Raw genomic sequence first — 15986 nt, forward strand, 5'->3', positions numbered from 1 at the left:
GCTCATTGTTGAAGGCCGTATGGTGACCTATAGTTGTTAATTTCTGTGTCATTTGGTCTCTTGTGGAGAGTTGTCTCATTGGCAATCATACCACATCTTCTTTTTTATATAGTATAGCCTTTCTCCAGAAAGTTAATATTACGTAATTATAAATACAAACGATGCAATATCGCACCCATTTCCATCTAAAAATCCAAATAAATATTTAATATAAAATAATGAGATGTGCTATGATTGCCAATGCGACAACTATTCATCAAACTTCAAATAAAGTGGATTTAATCAATTATGGGCAACCGTACTCATATTTTCACAATGAATAACTAGACAACTACGAACGTTTTTGGTATGTTTTAAAACAGAGTTTCGCGATTATTTATATGATATGCGTCACAAAAAGTAAGTATTTCTTTATTCATTTGTAATACCAAACAAGTTAGCAGCCACATTTTTGTTGGATAACATTTGTCAGTTCAAATATGACCAATCGATAAAGGTAATATCGGCCTCGTTTTAAGTTAAAAATCCAAATAGATATTGATTATCTATTTTTTACAATGAATCTCTAATCAAATGTAAATGTTAAGTTTCTTTTAACTAAAGTTTCATGATGCGATATATGACATGTAAAACGTCACAATAAACACTTATATATTTCTATTTGATACCAAATTCAAGGCAGGAGGCCGTTGCTAATGCCCATTGGTTTCAGAAAACTTATGCGCCGGAAAAATAATCTTGTTACTTTGTGCCAAACTTGATCTTCGACTTTAAAGTTCAGTTTTCGATCTATGCGCCGTATGTTTCCAAGGCCTACATTTAGATCAAATACAGTTGATTAAGAAAACTTTTATCATAATCTGTTTACTTGTCATGTTTTATTATTAATACCAATACTGTATTCGGCGAATTCTACAGAAATATTTTGGTTTTGTGTTTTCTCTTGAAGCAAATATTACCATGCATGAATGATCGATTTGGAATATAACATCCATCAAAACTTCGCCTTTTATGTGGTCTCCTGAATATTGTGAATCGGGCTCACGGATGAGTCCTTGAAGACGGAACCGAGACTGATGTACAACATTATAACCCGAATTTTTTCGATGAGTTGTTTTATACTAAGATTAAATATAAGATGGCCTAATAACACATTTATCGTCTTTTGATTTTTGTTGTGGATAATGTATTAGATGCAAATCTTTTTCATACAACTTCGAAATTTATTTCTTCGTGTGTAAAGCCTCAAATAGCAAGTAGGGATTATCACTGCTTTAACTTATACAAACACTTTCGCAAAACCAATGCATATATTGATACAAAATGTAGCGCTTGGAAAGTAACCTAACCGAATGCCAATTTTAACATCGATAAACCAATTTCATGGGTCAAATTTAACAATCTTTCAAACAATCCAATAATTTTTTCCATTTATAGATTTAGTTTATATTGAGACATGCATTTAACAAGTGATCCTATTCTAACATACTCATGCATGAAACATACCTTTTGTGCATTGGGAAGTATTAAATGCAATATCAGTTGGAATGTAGGACAGTAAGTTTTACATTATCTTCATATCTTAATCAAGTAAGTGTTGTTTTTTTTTTCCATTATCATATTTATTTAAATCAAAGAGCTGTAATAAGACAAGAACGTTTATGATAGATAAAGAAGTAATAATTGAGAATGGAAATGGGGAAATGGGGAATACCATGAATATTAAATTTATATTTTCACTTTCGTTTTCAGGTTTTCAAAAAATTGAAAGTATAGAGTAGCTTTTCAACTTTTAAATAAGAGACTGGCCATTTTCTTGCAATGTGGGGGGGGGGGGGGGGGGTAGGGGGGACATATCAGAATTTTTCTTGATTTTTTTCATATCCCCACCTTGAGAAAGAAAATAAATGCAAGACCCACCTTGAGAAAGACATCTGATTTTAACACTCCCTTAAAAATCCCAACATTTATCGATACTTTTATTCTTTATAACAAAAAAACATATTTATACTATTATCGTTCAATGAAATAGTGCATCAGTAGTTGATATAGAGCTTAAAGTGTGGGGCAAGTTGTTCGTCCTTTCATGGGACTTTGTTTGGATATTTCCTGGTCAACAAAAGAAACGATACAAGGCAATGTATTTTCAATATATAATGAAATTGGAAGCACTGTACCAAGGTCAATAATTGCTCAATTGGTCTATTATTTACAGAGTATTATTTTCTTATCAAAACCATTGATTTAAGACAAATAGATTTTTTTTTCAATTTTGTTATTTGAAAAATCGCATTTTCACCCCAAAATTCAAAAATCGATATTAGAACATACAACTTTGAACTTAAACATGGTCTGCTTAAAATTTTGAATGCCTTTGCAGATATTTGAATATTAAATTCTCATCTTCGAAATTAATTGCCGACTTTTGTCATCATTTTCCGCAAAATAAAGAGGTAGGGCCATTTTTTTCATATCCCCACCTTGAGAAAGACATCTGATTTTAACACTCCCTTAAAAATCCCAACATTTATCGATACTTTTATTCTTTATAACAAAAATACATATTTATACTATTATCGTTCAATGAAATAGTGCATCAGTAGTGGATATAGAGCTTAAAGTGTGGGGCAAGTTGTTCGTCCTTTCATGGGACTTTGTTTGGATATTTCCTGGTCAACAAAAGAAACGATACAAGGCAATGTATTTTCAATATATAATGAAATTGGAAGCACTGTACCAAGGTAAATAATTGCTCAATTGGTCTACTATTTACAGAGTATTATTTTCTTATCAAAACCATTGATTTAAGACAAATAGATTTTTTTTTCAATTTTTGTTATTTGAAAAATCGCATTTTCATCCCAAAATTCAAAAATCGATATTAGAACATACAACTTTGAACTTAAACATGGTCTGCTTAAAATTTTGAATGCCTTTGCAGATATTTGAATATTAAATTCTCATCTTCGAAATTAATTGCCGACTTTTGTCATCATTTTCCGCAAAATAAAGAGGTAGGGCCATTTTCCCCTGATTTCTTTTCATTTGATTAGGTAGGTAAATCATGTTGTAAATAGCCCCATAGATGCTAATTATAGTACATGAAAATACGTCACATCATCTATGTTCATACCCTGAACAGGTATTCCTACAATAAACAAGGCCAAGACTATTGATTTTTTGATTTATCAAAACCAATATTGATTTTGTTTATTAACGCCCACGAGGAGCATAAAATACCATACCACGTAACCTGTCAAGAAGCCAAATAATATCGGACGCATTTAACTGGGATATTGTTTTCCTATTCTGGGTGTATCTATATCTGATCCGGTTTTTAAGGTTTTACCGTCTATATAAACCGGACAACATCTTACACCAGTTGGTACTAGAACACCAAACACATGTAATCTGGCCTTTTCTGGCATTGTAACAATTGGACCTTTTGTTGAGATACAGATAAAACACTTTCTTGATGCTTTACCTACAGTCACGATTGGTAGTGTAATTGATTAATTTTGTTCTGTTGTGTTGTTTTATTTTCTGATGACTAAGGTACCGATGCAGGGACGGTGGTAACAATGTCAGTACTAGTATCTACACAGTTGGTGGATTGGCGACAAAATTGCTGTCAGAATTTGTTACATATAATACCATTTTTAAAAACGTTCTTGTTCAAGATTTCGAAAAATTGTTTGTGCTATGGCCTTTTTTCGTTATGTGTTTATTACACACACAATATTTGGACTTCATTGCTATATAATCAATTATCGTGTTATTGGTTATGTACAAGCACCTACTTCAGTTTGACGGCAATTGTTCCTTGTATATATATAATAAATGTAAACACAGGAATAGGAATGAAGTAAGTCAAGAGTATGGATAGTAAAAGGAATGCACACAATAAGCAACACATCATGTTTTTGCTTTGATGAAATGATATATAGTCAAAATGATCCATACTGACTCTATGAATTAAACAAACATCCGATAAAATATGATAGAAACATTAAAATTTAATATTTCAACACAAAAAAAAACCAACAATCTATCATTTACAGTTCTATGCTCTACTTATGGAGCCACGGCGATACATGTAGACAAAGCGGTAATTAAGCAGCTATATAGGTACAATTTAGTGATGTTCGACTTTTTTATTAAAATAGTTGTATTTTAGGTATTAAGGACACACTAAACAAATTTCATTTTTAAGGGAAAAAGTTGTATAAATTACAAGAACAACAAAAAACATAACTTTGTTTTGGTTTGAAATGTCCTTCATGGGGAGTTAAATTACATTTTTCAGACATATCATAATATATAAAAATCGAGATATTGATCAAAAAGCATTTCTATTTCTTGTTTTTAGAGTTAATTTTATTCTTTCAGCCCTTTTTGAAATTTGCCCTTCTGTGTAAAAAATCAGGGGAAATTGGCCATACCTCTTTCACCCCTGTGTTCAATACCAAAGTATTTTCTCACTTTCAAATTTGGTCAGATTCTTTTTAATCATATACATTTGCTTTGCAGATGATTGTTTTTCATTGGATAATGTAACAGTTTTTCCGATTTATTACATTTTATGACAAATTTTAGTTTAAACATGTGTATCGTTACTTTTGTTGACTAGTATATATATGTCGTGTACATGTTATCATTTTGTACACGTTATTACTTGTACAAATAGTTTGTACAAGTAATTACTTGTATGATGCCATCATACAAGTTATTACTTGTAAAAATACAATTGTACAAGTAATTACTTGTACAATTTTTGTTGAGAAAAAGATAATAACTTGTACAAATCCTTATTCTACCTTGGCCTATTTGATGTTCACAACAAATCAGTACATTGACCTGGTAGATCTAAAACTGCCCAAAATTATACATACACAGTTAACTGAAGTACTTTCATTATTATAATCCGAATTCAATTTGAATATGTATGATGACGGTTTACTTTTTTGCTATTTTTAGAAACCTAAGGCCGCTTGTGATTTTAGGTCTTTTATCATGCAGTGAATACAAAATTTCAACAAATTCTCAAAATTTGTAAAAATGTAAAATTATTTCATATTTTTCTACACCTGATTTATCCCTCAGTTTGGGAAAGTCTGTTCAGTGGATACTATATTTTGTGTCCAATCACACTGTTCAGATACATTGACTTAAGTTCACAAAAGAGCAAGCTGAATTCCTGGACATGCTGAATGTAAATACTACCGTTCCTACCTTAATGACACTATCTTTACCTGAATTTGTTAATATTCATCTGGATAATATTTTTTAAGTTTGATTGTATGTCCGTCCGTAATATTTTCCTTTTTTTTTGTAGCATACATCTTTTTTATCGGTTTTTGTTCAATTCCTTTTTTTGTGTAATCAGAGTAAAGATTAGTGACATAATGCATGCCGTTACCATAGTGAACCGTCTTTTATAAATGGGTCACTAACCGAAAGTATACTGACTGCGTCAGAAAAAAAGAAAGGAAACAAACACAATATAAATTTCAAAAATACATACGCTGAATGGTGTCTCTTAAGCAAAAATAAACAAACAAATAAATAAAAAAAATAGTAAAAGAAAAAAAACCAAACAAATGACACAACCAAAATAACAAACCCAAAGAAAGGATTTTTTTTTAAATAAAACAGAAAAAAAACAGAAAAAAGAATCAAATATAGCTCAAAGATAGTGAGTTGTACAAGTTATTATCTTTTTCTGAACAAAAATTGTACAAGTAATTACTTGTACAATTATCAATGATTATATCTGTACAAGTAATAACTTGTATGATGTCATCGTACAAGTAATTACTCATACACAGTTTATGTACAAGCAATAACTTGTACAAAATAATAACATGTACACGACATATATAAAAATTAGAAGATGTGGTATATTTGTCAATGAGACAGCTATTCATTAGTGTTAAAATGATGTGGTAGTAAGCAATTATAGGCCACCGTACGGCCTTCGAAATGAGAACAATTCACACTGTATAGTCAGCTTTAAAAATGGCCGATATGAAAAATGTTTAACAATTAAAACGATGAAACTAACGAACTAATTTATATCAAACCAATTTACGATAAACAAGTACATGTGCAACAGACCTGAACTAACGACGATCACTGTACTACAGGCTCATGACTTGGGACAGGCACATACACAATATGGCCAAGCGAAATATTTTAGTGAGTGCTTAATCGTCCCTTAATCTAGGACAGTGGTGTTACAGCACAGCATAAGAACAAATTGTAAAATTCATTTGAAATTTGCAACTCAAAAGGTCGGTAAGAGGCACTAAAACAAAGCAGCTACTGAAAGCTAGTTTAATGCCAATTACAATTAATAAATATATCATGTTTTTCCAGACTAAGTATATATTAAAATAATTTAGTGTAAAGTCATCTACTGTTTATTATACAAATTCTACAGGTGCAGCCAAACTTTCTTACCAAATCTTTGTCTAATTGAAAATAATTGGTAAAGTTTTTATTAATTGATGGTAACGAAATCCCTGCCTTTTATACCAGTTATACATAAATTATGTTCATTGAAATCTAAAACCAAACTGATCCTTTGCTTTTTGTATCTTTTTTTGTTGTGCATTTGCTGATTTTGTGTCATGGATGGATACCCCATGTCCTTTGTTTTTCTATTGTATAGACAAAGGCAAAGCAAGTTGTATTATTACAAAATATATTATCACACTATCAGAAGCGCCAGGCTAAAGGAACATGCCTATTATGGTCTCATTGACATTTACCACACATTCATTTAATTTCAGCACATAGATCATGTATATCCTTTATAAACGAAGTTGGTAAACTAACTTTAGATAATAAAAAAACATTGTTGGAAGAATATCTTGAGAGTAGTATGTGGGAAAGGTGAGTGTCGGTCCCCAAAAATTTCAATGCCCCTCATCTGATGTATTGAAAAATTTGACCCCCCTTTCCATGCCCAAAAACTCTGCAAGGCCCCCTTATTTTCCTACCATCCCCTTAAGGTTACAAATGATCTCCCTAATTGGTCGCGATCAAATGTCTTGACAACATCACAAAGAAGTATGCAACATTATTCACTGGTCACATTTAAATATATGTGACTAATTCATTGGCATCTTGCATGCTATATATTCAGAATAGATTTAATGTCAGTCGTAATTCAAACCACAGGCACCTGAGTACAGGCTTCGAATTTGTCTTATCTTGTTTCTCTGAACATTCAATTTTCTGTTTTTAAACCATTTTATTAATATTATTAAGAGTCTTACTTTGATGAATGTGAATTTATTGTCTTGTTTACTTATTTAGTAGTACGGAAAAGTTTGGTTCCGTCTACAAACTGTATTGATAAAAAAAAAGACTTAAACCATAATAAAGTATGTTAAATTTTATTTTTCAAGTTTTGTAAAAGTCGAAACATTAAACTTGTTAAATATATTAAAGAATTGAAAATATTTTAGTCATGGTCATATACAATTTTTTTGACAAGATACAAGCGAGACAAATCTATGGAATTGTTATCCTAGAAGACTTTTTGTATTCTACACTTATTTGTAAACAATATAGCGTCGCAATGAAATATCATCTGGTATGTCTAGTGAATCATTCAATTACACTTTGTCACATATAAATGTATCTGATTTAGAATGGATAGATTAATTATCATGGCCGCTAAACTTCGTCACAAGTTTTATTGCAAAATGTCGGATTATTAAGTCGATTTATAGATTTTTGTTTGAGAATATGTTTGTTGTCTTTTCAAGACGAAAGTGAGTGATTTAAATCTTAAAGATTATTCCTCGATAAGGCTGTAGAATTTGGATCCTTTCGACCGGACGTGGCTACTTTTTTAAAACAACCCGCACCTTAATTAGATTCCTTTTCATACTAAGTCACGTTTCATTATGGGGTTGGAGAAGTCTAAAAATAGTTCATATACTAAGGTGCTGGATTGTGACTTTTACATCAAGACAAACTTTTAGTTTCGAAAACTTTAGATGTTGTCCTTTACTTATTTTGTTATTTTCTTCATCAAATTGAGAATGGAAATGGGGAATGTGACAAAGAGACAACAACCCGACCAAAGAGCAGAAAACAGACGAAGTAGGCACATAAGGTGAGAACCTTAGGAGGGATGAGGGTCAACAGATTTTTCACTTACAATGACTAGTTTCTCAAGATGTTTATTTTTATCGTCAACTAAGTTGATGCTGCTTACCCCTTTCAACACAGATGATGATCTGATGATACCATTTATTGATCAAGTGCATTCAAAATACAAAATGTATAATATTTCTATCAAATACCATCCTATATACGTTTAAGACCTCAATTGATCAAATAGGGTCTATAAATAGGAATGGTAATCACTGGATTTCTCTCGTCTTGCCATAAAACACTTTCGACGTAAGGTGTTATTTTGCCTGTCCGGAATGTATAAAACGCAGTAACGTCTTGTTACATGTACGAAGGAGATGTTAATCCCGATGCCTTGTTTAGAGCAATGCTTTCTGCACATTAAAGAGCATAGCAACGACTATTTGGCTGGCCCGTTGATGACTATTGCATATAAAAATTCAGTCAACAACCGGACAAATTCTAATATTCTAGTGTCAGCCCAATTTTTATCCCGGGCAATATTAGTAGAATCTACCTATTGCAATCAGTATTAATTCGTTCTTGTAGTTTTGATGCATGCACTATTTACGGTTGAACGATAAGAAATCATCAATCAATTAGATGTTTACAGACATACCTTTGTCATATAACTATATGTTTTCTTGATAAGTGTCTTAAATATTTGTTTAAACATTGTTAAATGCCTCATTTCGGTATCAATCTCACAAATAATACATGATGGTCTTGAAGTATAGAATCTAGATACTGACGTTGTTAATCACCCTATTTACGTGTTATAGTGTTCTTTTTATTTGTCTCTGTATAATTTTAACCTTTACTGTTTAGTCCATTGTTGGTAATATATTTCTGGCGTGGCTAGTTATTTATATATCCCGCCATTGTGTTATTGTGCTATGGTCATTTTTGCATTCTTGTCTTTCATTTTTCCTGATGTTCTTTATTTATAGTGTGTCTATATGCCATTTTGTTTTTCTTTTTTGAAATAGTTATTGGTTTTTTATGGTGATTAAGATTATAACACAATGTTGACTGCTATGCTCAAATTTTATTTTACATTTTTACCTATTATGTCTGTTTGTCTTGCTCACACATTGTTGTCAATATTATAGAATTCTGACTGTCATACAAGTGAGAGGTTAAGATAGCTATAAAACCAGGTTCTATCCACAATTTTATACATTAGGAAATACCTGTTTCAAGTCAGCAATATGACAGTTGTTTTCCATTCGTTTGATGTGTTTGAGCTTTTGATTTTGGTATTTGATAAAGGACTTTTCGTTTTAAAGTTTCTTTGGAGTTCGCTATTTTTGTTACTTTACTTTTTATCATTAGTGAAACAAAACTGCAAACATGCCTTAATAGGCTTATTTCTAAGATCATGTCATTAATAGTAGATACTATACTTGATAAGGTACCTGTATGTTGCTAAAGGATGTCTAAATACAGTTTGTAATGTAGGTAAAAGTCTTTTTTGATATAGATTATTCAAGTTTAAGATACAATTTGAGTACAACGTCCATTTGATGCAACATGAGAATTTTTATATGTTTATGACGTCAATGATATCGCCAGTGACATTCTGTACGAGCATATATAATTATACCATCTATTTCATGTATTTATTCAACAATCAAACCATCACAATTTTTAATTGTTAATATGTTTGCATTTTGGGGAGCCAAAGAACGGCTCATATCATACCCACTCATTATAAATGTATAACAATAATATGATGGTCTTTCCAATTTTTTTGGTAATGAGTATTTACTTTTTCGCAATTTTTGTTTCTTTAATATCGCTTTTGTTTCGCAACATGTCAATAAGATATTTGGTATATGATATCATACAATGCGCTTTTGACACTCACTGTAATCAAGCGAACAATTTATATCGCATCTTTAAAATGAAGTTTTCTCCCTTTAAATTTCAAAACTTCTGAACCATAAATATCATAAACATAAAATATTTTGATGTCGGGACCATAACATTTGACCTAACAATTTAGGTCAAGGTTAAGGGTGAATTTGACAGTCCTGACTTTGACCTCAGTTATAACTTCATACAAGCCGTAGTGTCTTTAGTATTAGGTTGCACAAAATATGCCTTTTTGTAAACCGACAGTTTGCAATTAACACAAAGGACAGGGTATGATAAGGTTAATTTCTGGCCCCCCTTTTATTAATTTGACCTTTAAAGTTAAATACTAACTTGCATATAAAATGATCATCCGTAATATCTGTTTCTTCACTTAGTACCTTATTTTGTTGTACTATCTTCTTATTTCTGTGAAAACTGAAACTAAAAAAAAAAACTATAAACGTGGAAAATTAACACAATTCTTCAATTTGGCAATGAGTAGAGAGGAAATCAAACATCAGCAACAAAGTATATATATTATTATTTGCATTCATCTACTCTACTCTGACATGTCTTTCATTATGTAAAACCTGGATAATCTACTTAAGTGCTCATAACTTAAATGAGAATATGAACTTCTTACTTAGAATACATGATGGCTACTAAGATATGATTTCTTATGGAATATCACCATAGATGACAGCCATTTTTCTTAATTTCGCCAAATCTATACATCACATAACAAGAACAATAATTTTTTGAAACGTTGCTAGGCTGTTTGTAAGCATTTAATAACATAAAATTGGGCTGTCCTTCATTTCTTCCAATTATTTATTTTTCTACATTTTTTTTATATGTATTTATATCAATTTGTACAATAGTATGAATAAATTCACTTTCAGTTAATTCATTTTGTTTTTGTTTAGCAACACGTGTGTGCTAGGTTCAACATGAACATCCTAATAAAGAATTTTGACGACTTAAATATGTTTCGTAGTGTGTAACCATATATATATTGTCAAATTGTTCAACAATTGTTAAATACATTGTTCAAATATTGCAAAATGAACCGTTGCTAGGCAATTATCCTGTTGCTAGGTTGCCAAGTTGGTTATTGATAAGCATTTAGTAAACTTTTATTCATAACGCATTCTAAAATAGCCAATCATTTTTGCGGTTGCCTTTTCTATAGTTAAAGCAAGGCATGCGCGATAATTTTATCATGTAATAAAATATGTTGCTATAGGCAATCTTCTGTTCATCGGAACATAAAACAAATCACTGTTTATTCAATCTTTTATACATTGGCTAACAATGATAAGAATATGAACTAATTTAGAGAAGGGACAAAATGGGCCTCTCATCAGTCTACATCCTTTCATTATAAAGCACATGAAAATCTTATACTTTAGATGTAATCTTTTGATCCCTGTATGCCGTTTATCTACTAATAAAGGCCAAATGCATTCCGTTTTGTCATTTGTGAAGCAAAACTGCAAAAATGCCTTAATAGGCTTATTTCTAAGACCATGTCATTAATATTAGATAATATTCTTGATACGGTACATGTTTGTTGCTCAAAGATGTCTACATACAGTTTGTAATGTGGAATACTTTTACAAATTGTGACTTGGATGGAGAGTTGTCTCATTGGCACTCATACCACATCTTCTTATATCTACTTAGCTGAAATAAGAAGTAAAGAATGTAATCAAAATTTGTCATTAATTTAAATAGCAATGTCATAAAGAAGGAAGCAACATGCGAGCTGTAAGAAAAATATTATATTGATAAACAAAATAAATCAAATTTAACCTATTTAAGAATGCACTATAACGTATTGCAAGAGAGGGATGAAAGATACCAAAAGGAACATTAAACCTAATAAATCGAAAATAAACTGACAACGCCATGGCTAAAAAAGAAAAAAAGACAAACAGACAAACAGACAAACAATAGTACACAAAACACAACATAGAAAACAAAAATCTAAGCAATACCAACCGGATTACCTTTTATTCTTGTCACATTTAATCCCATCATGATTTAATGAGACAATATATTTCATGGTTAGCTGGGACACGAATGGTTAGAATTGATTAAGATTAACTCGGATTATATATTTCTGGTATTTCCAGGAGACATGATGATAATACACTAAGACAATGTTTACTTCTATTGGTACTAACGTATCTCATAAGACCCATTATGCTCGTCTCGGTCACGCTGCACAACATCTATTACCTACATTCTTGCAAGAGGTTCTGTTAAAATTTGAAGAGCCCCGTACAATTTATGCAAAATGCAATCAGGACAAGTATTTAAGTCGCCGACTCAAACCCGGAGAAATGACAAAACTTAGTACAGCTGTGCAATATGGATACACTTACTTTGATGTTCCTCTCATATATTCTATTCTTCGGAATCTGCATGGGTCTTTTATACCACCAACAAAAGGATGGGAACATCCTACGGACCCCTTGGTAAATGAAATTGAAATTGGAGATGATCTTGAAAGATGTCGTAGACTACGAAATAAGATTATACACAGAGGAAACACTATTGTAACTGACCAGGAGTTACATAACTATTTCAATGAATTCAAGACCATTGCAGGTAGATTTGAGATGTTTTGTAAAAAAAACAACAATGATTTTGTTTCCGAAGTTGACGATTTAAGAACATGCTGTATGGACGAGGCTACCGAGCAACGGTATTTGGATGATCTTAAGGATTTTCAACAAAACGACAAAGACAATGAAGCTACAATATCAGATCTGGAAAACAAACTAAAAGGTATGCACCAGTAAATTATAATAAGTTGCATATTCGAATCATTCTAATACAAATTACTTGCTTTGAATTGAGCGTGTGAGGAAATTCTCTTTATCTTAGTCTTACAGGCAATAACGATCAATTACTAAATATGCACAGAATTTTAACATATATAAAAAAGAAGATGTGGTATGATTGCCAATGAGACACCTCTCCACAAGAGACCAAATGACACAGAAATTAACAGCCGTCACCGTACGGCCTTCAACAATGAGCAAAGCCCATACCGCATAGTCAGCTATAAAAGGCCCCGAAATCACAAATGTAAAACAATTCAAACGAGAAAACTAACGGTCTAATTAATGTACAAAAAAATGAACGAAAAACAAATATGTAACACAGCAACAAACGACAACCACTGAATTACAGGCTCCTGACTTGGGACAGGCTCATACATACAAAATGTGGCGGGTTTAAACATGTTAGCGGGATCCCAACCCTCCCCCTAACCTGGGACAGTGGTGTAACAGTATCACATAAGAACGAACTATAAAAATCATGCATTGTAATGTAGTTCAGTAAAGTAAGTGTTATTCATATTTCATAGAGAAAATAGTTTGCGTACCAATGTTTTAACAAACAAGTGAAGATTCAGTCATTCAAACGTTCAAAGTGGTCTTTGTAATTTTACACAACCGTATACCATCATAAAACAATATTCGAAGACGTTGACACCCATTCACAATTGATAAATATAATTTTTCTTCAGTTCTCAAATTGAAGTCCCATTGCATTTTCTATCTTGTTAACCATAAAAATACACTAATGTAATACTTGTAGTTTTCGGATTATAACATGTATTTGAATTTTAGAAAAAAATCATTAGAAATTCAATTTTTAACCATTTTCATTTGCCTTTTTACAGATTTTAGTATATCTGATTCGAACGGAAACGTCGAAAGTAGGTATAACGTATAAGTATAGAAGGTAGATTACAAATGTGATGAAAAATAAGCACTGCTGAAGCCATCTGAGTGACAATTTAAACGATATTCAAGCGTGCGTTTAAATAAAGCACCTCTAACAGTATTTAAAACACATAATCTTTTGAACTATAGATGATTCCAAAGAAAGAATCATCTATAAATAACGATATAACCATTTTGTAAAATGATACGCACCTTTACGGTTTTTGCAAATTATGGCATGGTCCTTTTTTAAACAAGATATTTGTTCATACTGTGTGTTGTTTGTTAGGTAAAATTTGTAGCATATGACAATGTTTGTGTGATAAACTTAAATGACAAGAACATCACATGTCTTACACTCAAAATATTTAAATTGAATAAAAAATGCATCACTAAATACTGCTCTCAGGTGGTGCTCCGGCAATGTAATTGTTCGCGTCGTAATGATTATTTGAAGTAAAATTGAAAAGATCAATCAATTAGTAGTTTATCAAAATCAAAGGCTTCAATAAGTGCAACATACTCATTATAATTTGCAACGAAACACAATAGTAAATCCAATAATAATGGCGTTACCTTTAGCTAGGATAACTTCTAAATTACAAATGTATCATTAAGAACTCTGAATTCAGAAACTTCTTTCTAGCCACAAAATGTTATTCATAGAAATCACCATCGATTATGATATTTCAATAAGAAAAATATGTTACTCTATATATCTGTTGAAAGAGCAAAGTATAGCTACAAATCGATAAATGTTTGTCTGCTTAATATATCTTATGAATTTTTATACATTATTTAGAAGATATATATAGGCCTATTTATCATTTGAATCGTTGACAAGCCATTAAGTTATAATTGAATCTTTGAACATTTGCTTGTAGTGCTGGTTACTTTTCAAGTTTTAATTAAATTAGCTACAAATCCCTATTGGCATATAGCTTTGATTTAAGAATGGTTTCAGACACTGCAATCTATGTTACTCCAAAACGTGTTTTAAATGTGCATTTATACTATAAATTTTATTCTTTCAGTCAGGTTTATTCAAACTCTTCAAGATTTAAGATGTGTAGAGGGTGTCAGCGTGACTTTAGAGTGCTTACTTACAGGACCTGAGCATAAAGCAAAATGGTATAAGAACGGCAAAGTAATTTTATTTGACAAAGAAGTCACCCGAGCAAATTTATGTTATCATGTGAATAATACCAATTTCCAGGCTCACAAACTCATTTTTTCAAAGATTACACAGGCAGAACGGGGTGCATATACCCTCCACGTTGGAAAAGAAAGATGTGAATGTTTCCTTGACATAACAGGTTGCATTTGTAATTTATATTTTGTAAAGTATTGTGTATGTTCGGTTTACTCTACTGAAAATCTGAATAATCAACTTCGATGTACTTGAAAACGATTAAGTCGGTTTTGATAGTTTCTTTGAAAGGTATATCTAAAGAGCATAATAAATCTCATACAATATCCCAGGCTTATAAGTTTGTAAACAAGACGCATGTTTCATATACATTAAGCTCATCCATGGCTCTAGAATAAAAACAGTTGGAAGACCAAAATATTCAAATGCTCTTTATTTTAACATCGTTTATCTAGGGTGTTGTAGATTTATAAACCCATCTTCATCCCATATTATAACGTTACCTTTTACTACTTATTATTCAGTGGAAGGTAACGTTAAATGTTAGCATAACGTACGAATACTCCATTCAATTTCGAATTAACCTACAAAAAAGCAAATTCAGAGTTTGTGTCAATAAAATTAATGTAAAGTTAGTTTACGTAACTTGTATTTAAGATTGGCAGCTAACATTATAGGATTCAAATTAGCAACAAATAGTGTAACAGAAAGACAATAAAAAATCATTGTAGGAAAGCATTTTCATACCCCTGAATTGTGACGCAAGAAATATAAACTAGACATGTGTCATTACTTCTGCCTAGAAATGTATCCCCTCAGGAACAGAATTACCGGGAATTACGTCCAATGATTTAGTTGATGTATTCTCACATAAAAGAGAAAACGATAAAAGGAAAAACAAGATTTTTAGGAAAAATGGCCAACCCAAAACTTTGTATTTTTTTATTATGTTTCATCTTTGGCTGTCAAATTATTTTGAAAGAACTTTTTGCCATTATTCTGTTTCATATATAAGACACATACAAATACCCATGTCATTTTTCAAACGAGCGGATAGATTGTACGTTTATCTTTTTTTCTTC

The 15986-nt window shown here is 31.3% G+C and overlaps 1 protein-coding gene across 3 annotated transcripts in view; it reads left to right on the plus strand.

The window, feature by feature from the left end:
* Positions 1 to 1482: 1482 nt before the first annotated feature.
* The window catches only part of LOC127709008 (antiviral innate immune response receptor RIG-I-like), a 113300-nt gene continuing 98796 nt past the window's right edge, over positions 1483 to 15986 (plus strand). Inside the window, exons 1-4 of one of the 3 annotated variants that reach the window (XM_052214258.1) lie at positions 1483 to 1590; positions 12150 to 12807; positions 13712 to 13747; positions 14789 to 15070. In XM_052214258.1, the coding sequence (XP_052070218.1) occupies positions 12177 to 12807; positions 13712 to 13747; positions 14789 to 15070 (949 nt within the window). In that variant the 5' untranslated portion in view covers positions 1483 to 1590; positions 12150 to 12176. The remainder of the gene's footprint in view (positions 1591 to 12149; positions 12808 to 13711; positions 13748 to 14788; positions 15071 to 15986) is intronic. The other 2 variants (XM_052214253.1, XM_052214255.1) reach the window with 2 other exon arrangements.

The sequence above is a fragment of the Mytilus californianus genome, unplaced genomic scaffold (assembly GCF_021869535.1).
Source record: "Mytilus californianus isolate M0D057914Y unplaced genomic scaffold, xbMytCali1.0.p SCAF_7, whole genome shotgun sequence".
In the NCBI taxonomy this organism is placed as follows: Eukaryota; Metazoa; Mollusca; class Bivalvia; order Mytilida; family Mytilidae; genus Mytilus; species Mytilus californianus.